Raw genomic sequence first — 8,461 nt, 5'->3', positions numbered from 1 at the left:
GAAACCGAGGCCATCACTTAGCTGGAAGGAAAGAGACAAAACCCCAGGTCAATTATCATTGCCTGGAAGTGAAAGAAAAGGCCACTGAAAAAACGGTTTGCAATAGTAACTGTAATGAGCTCTGATGCTGCACCCAAGCCCAAAACTGCACAAGCTGCATTTCTAATTTCATAGCTGGTTCTCCAGGCAAGCGTCAGATGTGAATTTGGTTAGCATCTTGATGAACACCTCCACCACTGTGTCTGTGTGTCTGGGGGTGGGGGTGGCAGGGACACAGGTGGAAAGACTGAGGAACAACGAATGTTTTGAAGGAAAAGGAAAGACACTTTGGGCAGGATAAAAAGCATGTTTGGGGGATTGGAGATATGGGTTATGGTGTTTGGAGGGGAGTTTTGTAAAATGAGGGGTGGTTCCTCAAATGCTAGAGAGAGAGAGCGAGCGCTCCATTCTACTCATCAGAAAAGATCTGCTTGTCTTTCTCCAGTTTGTCAGGTAAGTTGTGGTACGTGAGATGAAAGATCAACGAGAAAGACATTCCTAGTTGGTATGAAGTCAATCGCAAGAAAGATATTTTGTTTTGTTTTGTTTTTAAAGTTTTGAATTGTTTCCCTTCTTCCTCAATTTCACACATAGAAATCCCCCTGGCCTTACAGTTTCAAGATACCTTCCGGTAATTTGGATACAGAAAAGGTCTACAACACCTGGAGAATCCCTCCCTGTGCCTGCTATCGTCATCACACGAGCTCAAACGTTGCCAATAGAAAGGGAAACCAAATACCAAAGCATCTTTTAGCACGCTGGGGGTTCGGTAAAAGGGAAAGGCAGACGCTCTATATTCTGTTCGCCTTGCTAGTACGCCTGGCATCACCGGTTCCGTGGCCTGGAGGATCTATCAGATCGCCTTTTGATGAAAGGGCTACTGGCCAGAAGATGAAAGTTCATGCGATGCATTCATCGTCTAGGACAGCTAGGAGCTTCGGTTCCAGTGCTCAAGTGACGCCCTCAGATTCCAGTGCCCAAACTGGAGACTAAGGCTGGAATACTAAGCCCATCTTTCCTGGGAGCGATCCCCAATGAAATCAGTTGGGTTTACGTCCGAGTAAATATGCATAGGCTCGCGCTGCAAAAAATGAGGAGCTTGGAGCCGGTCAAGATTTTGGACTTAACAAAATGCAGACATAACACTTCTATTGGACACAACAAGCTCTTTCACATAGATACACGGCATGGTTCTACACATACCAGAAAAGTGAGAAATGTTGTAGTGTTCTTTTCTCCCCCCGCCCCATAGTTTTACGTTCTGCCTTATCTTTTTCCTGATCAGTTCTCTTCCATCTCAAAACATCCACATAGAAAAACAATATTTAAGTCACTTAACTACAAGCTATATCCAGCAAAAGTCAATAAGAAATAATCACCAACTTTATCCTTGTTTCCTCTTGGTTTCCAACGCAACTAATTGCCTCCCTTCTCTTTAGAGACAGACTAAATGCCGTGCATGGGCTGTTTGCAGCAATGCCCATAACAAGAAATGGATGATACGCTAATAAAATCCAACAGCTATTTATAAATAAAAGATGAGATCTTTTTTTTAAATGGACGTATATAAAGAAATCCTTACCAAAGGGTCAGAGCATGGTATAAAATTGGACAGTTCCGTAGAAAATGAGATCTCACGCTTCCTTAAGTGGCCCCAACAAATCATCGGGCGCTGTCCAGGTGCTGAAATAAAAAAGTCGGTTGGGGAACCAGGGTTCTAGAAAGCTGCTTCTGCTAATGAGAGTTTTGAAAAGTTTTCAGTTCCCGAGACCCGGAAAGGAGGGAGGGGGGCGGGGAGAGCGTCTATAACAATGAGAGAATGTTTCAAACTTATCTTAAAATGGAATGAGATTTCGTATTTGTTTCGTATCTAATCTGACTTTTTAAACAAATCTTATCTCTTACAAGAATGTTCAGTTCCTTCTTTAAAAAAAAATTAACAATGTGGATTGTCCCTTCTAATCTCAGATTGAAGAATACATTCTAAATCTGATAAACCAGACTGTTATTAAAGAGGAAAAACAACTAGAGGATAGCAAAACATCTCTTTGGACTTCACGCGCAGGCTGTACATCTTTAAATATATATATTTCACATTTAAATACAATAGGTGTAATTAATAGGAATGTGACTGAGAGGAATCCTGAAATAAATCTTACCTGGACTCCTTCTTCTAAATACCAAACTCTTAGGGTATTTCAAGAGTATTTCTTGAAATCCAGCGCATAGTAGAGGAAAGGAAACTGGCAGGATTGCTTTCTGCCCCTTTTATACTACGCTACCCAATTAATATTGCATCAACCTTATTTTAAAATTTCAAAACCCACAATATAATGTAATGACATAAGGGCATTTATTATTAAAGGCCATTTGATTGGGGGGGGGGATCATTAGGGCTTAGTGGAAAAAGAGAATAAAACCCAGGACATTTAAGGACTGTTTTATCTTCTTATTTCTTATGACTCACTTCATAAACTAAAAAGACTGACTTTGTAAGGCACTGTTTAAAAAGGTGTGTAGAATCTAGTCTGAGTTTTTTAAAAAACAACAACCCATGGATAGTCATTGAAATGCGAAGAAGGCGAAGGCGAGGTATGGAGAAGATCGCTGGGCTTCAGTCATTAATTTTTAATCTTTTAAGGTGCTTCTGGGATTCATAAATAAAAGTCCTCTTTTTCTGTTAAACAGAATTCCAAATGAACCTTTGATAGCGTTGTTTCAAGTGATTTCTTTTTCTCAATGAAACTTCAGAGAATGAAGTTCCATCCGTGGGTATTTGAAGCACTTCGCGAAGCAGCATGATTTGAGTGTATACTTCTCACAATTAGTCATTAGTAAGCATTGTCATAAGAAGTTTTAAGAACTGAGTAACGGGTATTGTTGTGCTAGAAGATCTCCCCCACCCCACTTGACAGAAAGAACACGACAGTCCAGTAAAAAGTGCACACATAAGAATAATGATAAACAATACATGAAAAATGCACAAGTGCTGGGGAGAGATATACTGTGAGAAAGAGCCCTGATTTGCTAGACGAAAATCTGGTCCTAATCTAGTTACAAATACACATATTTTAAGGAACAAATAATAATTAGCACCGGAATACATAACCTGACCGTTAAGCAAATCTGCAAAAGAAGCAGACACCTTGCATAAAGGAAGTAATTACTTTTAGTTCCTTTCCGGACAAAAATATATTGATATGTAGCTTGGTCCACATATGTTTTAAGCCAAGTTTAAAACGTTGTTTTTAATCCAAACAACAAATAAGAAAAGCGCGTTGCGGGGTTGGGAGAAGAAGAAACTTTAATTCGAGTTGAAAAATAAAGCATTTTATTTGAGAAGTTTTAGAATTTATTCCCGACAGACAGACAGACAGGTAATCAGAGATCATACACGCGCACAAAACGCCCAAACTTGAGGAGCGAGATAAAATATTTGAGGGACGGGTGGACGAATCCATTGCAAATGCAGAGTTATTTGACCAGAAGAACCCTGGACTGCAACTTAATGTAGAAACAGGCTTTAATTTTTTAAAAAAGGAAGAGGACTGACAGGTGGTGTGTGTGTGTGTGTGTGTGTGTGTGTGTGTGTATGTGTGTGTGTGTGTGTGTGTGTGTGTGTGTGTGTGTGTGTGTGTGTGAAATGACTATCTCGCGGGCTACTGTCTTCAGATAAAATGGGTGCAAGACTGTATAAATCCGTGGTGGACTGAAGATAAATCATGTTTAAGGGTTTAGTTCGGAGAAAGCCATTCGAAATCCAGTTCAGGGAAAGAGCTTGGACTCAAAGCCGGTTTAATCAGACACATTCAAGTCAATTATCTTAAATCTCTAGTTCTTCGGCTCAATTCGTTTTGTGGATGGAGCTATATAGGTGCGAGCTGAACTGGCTAAAAGCAATGGAAGTTTTGCAATTTGATGGGGTGTGGGGATTGGGTTGCAGCAACCAGAGGATCGATGGCAATAAGTCCATTGGTTTTAACGGTTCAGGGTTCTACAGGTTGAGATCTTAATACGCTGGTTTGAAAACAAATCCCATTGACATAAATGAGACGGTCCCATTTACCCTTTCTTCCAAAAAGAACTTGATTCAGAATGATGAATGATAAATTCCATTTATATGTTCGTCTCCCCGCTCCCACCAAGAAATAAAGAACTTTATTTGGAAACAGTCGTTTGTGTGGGTGAATAAGAAAAACCTGACGAGCAGCCCTGCATTTCACTGAGCTAAAAATAGAGCTTATAGTTTTATATATATATATACGAAAGTATCGGAGTATTTTTTAAAAAATCTATAGATTTCAGACAGCATGCAGCTGACCAGGCAAGTCAAAGGTGATGGATCAACGTAAACTACCCATAATTTGATCAGAAATTAGAACTAATTTTCGGAAAATAGCATTTCCCCATATAATTCACATATCTGGAGAAATCTTCATTCTCTCGTGGGCTAATTTTTTAAAAAAATGTCTAAAAAGTTTTTATTTCCTTTCCAAACTACTTATATCATTATATTACTTATTGCGTTCTTTTTTATTTTAGAAACTATAAGTACCTCTCAAGTTTCCACTCTTCCAGCAAAAGTGACAAGCGTCACTTCTGCGCTCTAGTTCACAAGAGGACACACAACCAAGTGGACCGTAACCCAGAATGCTCAATCAGGTCCAGGGGACAAACCAAAAATGACAATAAACTTCTTGTCGATAGATCGGTTGGTCGTTCTCATTTTCAACCGATAAGCCACGGAAGCACAACTGAAGGCAGGCAAAAGAACTTCTGATCACGAGGCCGAGCGCAAAAGGGAAGGGAAGGAAGAGATGTTTAAGGTCCAATGGCTTTGTTGCTTGGTGGGACTGTCCTTTCAGAGATCCCTGCTGTTTGTTGTTTAAAGTTAAGCAATGTATGTATGTTTATATACGTATGGTAGATCTCCCTGTCCAGGCAGGCAGGCAGACGGGCGGGCGGGCTCAGTGCACAGCCGAGTACTTCATGCGTTTCTGTTTTTGTCTCTGGTTGCAGAACCAGACCCTCACCACGTTTTTTTTGAGGTCCAGTTTCTCGGCTATGGCGGCGATCTTCTCGGAAGATGGTCGCGGCTGGATGGCGAAATAGGCTTCCAGGGAGCGCTTCTCGGGCGCCGCGATAGAGGTCCTCTTGCGCTTCCTCTCGGCGCTGTTGAAGAGCTCGGGCTTGGCGTTCTTCTCCCGGTAGGCGGCTTCCGCCTCCTCCAGCCATGCTTGCAGGACGGGCTTGAGGGCGATCATGTTGTTGTGCGACAGCGTGAGCGACTCGAACCTGCAGATGGTGCTCTGGCTCAGCGAGCCCACGCCGGGGATCTTGAGGTTGGCCAGCGCCGCGCCCACGTCCGCCTGGGTGACGCCGAGCTTGATCCGCCTCTGTTTGAAGCGCTCGGCGAATGCCTCCAGCTCCCGCGGATCCGACTCGACGTCGCTAATGCAGGGCAAGCCGTTGTGAGCCGCAGCGGAGACCTGGGCGGCAGCGGAAGGTGGCGGCGGCGGCGGGTGGCCCATGCTAGCCATGGCTTGGTGCAGGTGGCCCATGGCGGCGCCCAGGTGGGGATGGGCATGGGCGTGCGGGTGGATCTGAGCGGCCATGACCGCCCCGTGCTCCGGGGCCCCCATCAGAGTGGGCGAGAGGTGGTCCAGGAGGTCGCCGTCCAGGCCTTGGTGTGCCACGGCGTGATGGTGGTGGTGGTGATGGTGAGCAGGGGCCGAGATGGGCACGGTGGGCGACGAGGTAGACGTGCATGGGACGCTGCTCATGGTATGGTAAGTGGCGTCCGGCTTGAAAGGATGGCTCTTGCCGTGGGAGACCAGATCCACAGCCGCCAGAGCTTCAGCCCGGGCCAGCAGACTCTCATCAAAGCTTCCAAATATATTGCCCTGGAGCTGCAAGCAAGAACGCGCAGAGCGGAGTCAGTGGGGAATACTGTCAAGTCAGGATTCAAAAACATTTTTTTTTTCCTCCTCTCTCTCTCTCTCGCTCGCTCAAGCACAGAGATTCCTCCTCAAAGCTCAGGTCATAAAAATTAATATGAAGGCAGAAGATGCTTTGCTTGAATAGACATGTGGATCAGAGAGGGAGGGGAGAGAGAGACAGAGAGACACAGAGAGACGCGATTGTTCTAGTGACATGAAAAAAACATTAAGCCGGGGCCTGTCAAAAAATGTGCCTTAAAGCAGTAATTATGCTTCATCTACATACCTGCGGGGCTGGGAGGCACACGCGGCGCATCGCCTCCGAGCTGGAGTGCAGGCTGGAATACTTGGCTTCCTGCAGGGCAGGGTGCATGCTGAACGGCTGCTTGGCGTTCATGCCCATCATCTTGGCGCACCTTGCAGGTAGGCAGCCCCTGACATCGAGTCAGGGTTGGCTCTCTGGCTGGCGACTGGCAAAGTGAGCGATTTTCAATGACAAAGCTTCCCTCTCTCTCTGCCCCCCTCCCGCCTGCTTCCACCTCGGCTTCTTCACTCATCTTACAAGCCGCCTGCCTGTGATGGGACCAGCACCCTGTGCGCAGGCGTGCTGGTACTGGCAAGAGGAAAGGGGAAGTGAGCCTCAGGGACGCGAGCCACGCAGGTGAGAAGAGTCGCGGACCGGCTGCTGTCCCGGCCCAGAAGCCCAGCCCAGCCAGGAAGAGGAGCTAGTACCAGGCCGGCCTTCCTTGCCCGCTTGCCCATCCGGATGGAATGTCCCACCCGTAGTATATGTCAAGAGAACTTCATCATCCCAAATAGCTGACCCGCTGGAATAAATGAGCGGATCGCAGCGGACCAAGTTTGGCCATTTCCCCGCAGCAGCAGCAGCAGCAACGATTCGTGTCACTGACGAGAGGGGAGTTCCTAAGTCTTGGTCCGGCCAACTTTGGGGCACGGCTGGCTGCCAACAGCCCAGCTCGCTCCACAGGTTCTCCCTCAGACATGGAGCATGCTTCCAGTAGCAAAGAACGGGGCAGACATTTCTTGCGGGGGAAACGGGCGCTTTACTATGCCGCGCGCTGCAGGTACTGCCTCCCCCCCCCCCCCCCCACACACACACTTAATACCCATTTTCAGTTTCCACTTATGCCGCCTATGAACTAGGGTATTAAGTGGGGGGTGGGGGGGGGAGAGGGCAAATTACATCAATATCTGTTTCTTGGAAAGAAGGCTCAAGTGTTCACGACCTCTGACCGAGGAGGCCTTTTAAAAGCCTGAATGCCCCACATTGCCCTGCCCTCGGATATGGCCCGGCTTCAGCCTCCTCAGCGTTGGAATAAGAAATTGTTTGGCCGCGTGGCTAGTTGCCCTAGCCAGATCCAGGGAAAGGCGACTGGGAGGAGCCTTCTGAGGAAGGAATAGGAAAGAAGTTATTCGGAGGGTGATGAAATAAGGATGCTTGACTGACCAGGAAGGGGACGGGTTGACTTCATGTGTGACTTGCCTCCCTGCCTCTGCAGGAGTCTCTCTGTGTAGTAGGCAACAGCCCCAGACTGGTGGAGGTGGAGGTTTGCAAAATGAAGTTGTTACCACGGTATAAGTTCGTGTTACCTCTTGCTGATGGTTCCAGAGGGCCTGTACTTACAAGCCCCGAGGAATCCGAACTCCTCCTCTTGACTGATTGGCAGTGAAGGCAGGAAGCAGGTCGCCAAAAGATTCAGAGCCCGGCGCGACCCCACGATACTATAGCAAGTGGCACGCTCGCTCCCCTGGGACTCCCAGCCCTAACTGTCAGCGGGGATCGCGGCTTTTGCCCCCAAGCCTGTTTTGTCCAGGCAGCTGCAGGCTCTTCCCCACCCGTGTTTACTTCTTTCCTGGAAAGGGAGTCCGTCTCCAATCCCTCTCTTTCTCGCAAACTCCTTGCTCAGTTCAGGGGACCTCGTTTACTTTGCAGCTCGACTTCGCTCTCTCCCTTTCGCCCAAGGAAAGCGTGCGCTTTCTGGTTCAGTCCTGGAAGTAACACAGAGGAACGCGGGAGAAACCATCAATAATGGATGCAGGAGCCTGTGCGAGGAGCCGCTTGCTAAAAGCGGAGGCCTGGGGCGGCTGGCCGGGTGGGGGGAGCGGGGAGACGTCCAAGCGGTGCGGAGCCAACACAGAGCAGAGTAAGGCAAAGAAACCACAAAGGCCACAGGGGCGTATGCGTGTGTGTCCCTGCCCTGAGCATATTCTACTTACCCCTATTTACCCGAATGGAAGACGACTCTGAATTTAAGAGGACTCGCTTAAAAAGTAGAGGTTAAATACAGGTTATACCTGCATTTTCTCCAAAGAAACAGGGCTCTGAATTTAAGATGACCCCCTGTTTTCTAATACTTTTAAAAAACCCTAGTCTTGGATTAGGGTCAATACAGTAGCAGTGTCCTGTGTGGGAAGTCTCTCGAGTTACCCTTTCAACTGCACCCTCAAAGGCCTATAACAGT

The 8,461-nt window shown here is 47.0% G+C and overlaps 1 protein-coding gene across 1 annotated transcript; it reads right to left on the bottom strand.

The window, feature by feature from the left end:
* Positions 1–3,384: 3,384 nt before the first annotated feature.
* On the bottom strand, positions 3,385–6,422 carry POU4F3 (POU class 4 homeobox 3). Its single transcript, XM_053298495.1, has 2 exons — positions 6,265–6,422; positions 3,385–5,948 (listed from the first exon to the last, which is right to left on the bottom strand). The coding sequence occupies exons 1-2, from the start codon at positions 6,382–6,384 to the stop codon at positions 5,007–5,009; spliced, it is 1,062 nt and encodes a 353-aa protein (XP_053154470.1). The 5' UTR covers positions 6,385–6,422; the 3' UTR covers positions 3,385–5,006.
* Positions 6,423–8,461: the final 2,039 nt, after the last annotated feature.

The sequence above is a fragment of the Hemicordylus capensis genome, chromosome 2 (genome assembly GCF_027244095.1).
Source record: "Hemicordylus capensis ecotype Gifberg chromosome 2, rHemCap1.1.pri, whole genome shotgun sequence".
Classification (NCBI taxonomy): Eukaryota; Metazoa; Chordata; class Lepidosauria; order Squamata; family Cordylidae; genus Hemicordylus; species Hemicordylus capensis.
Note: the sequence above shows the minus strand (reverse complement) of the source record. Positions and strands in the feature narration are given on the sequence as shown.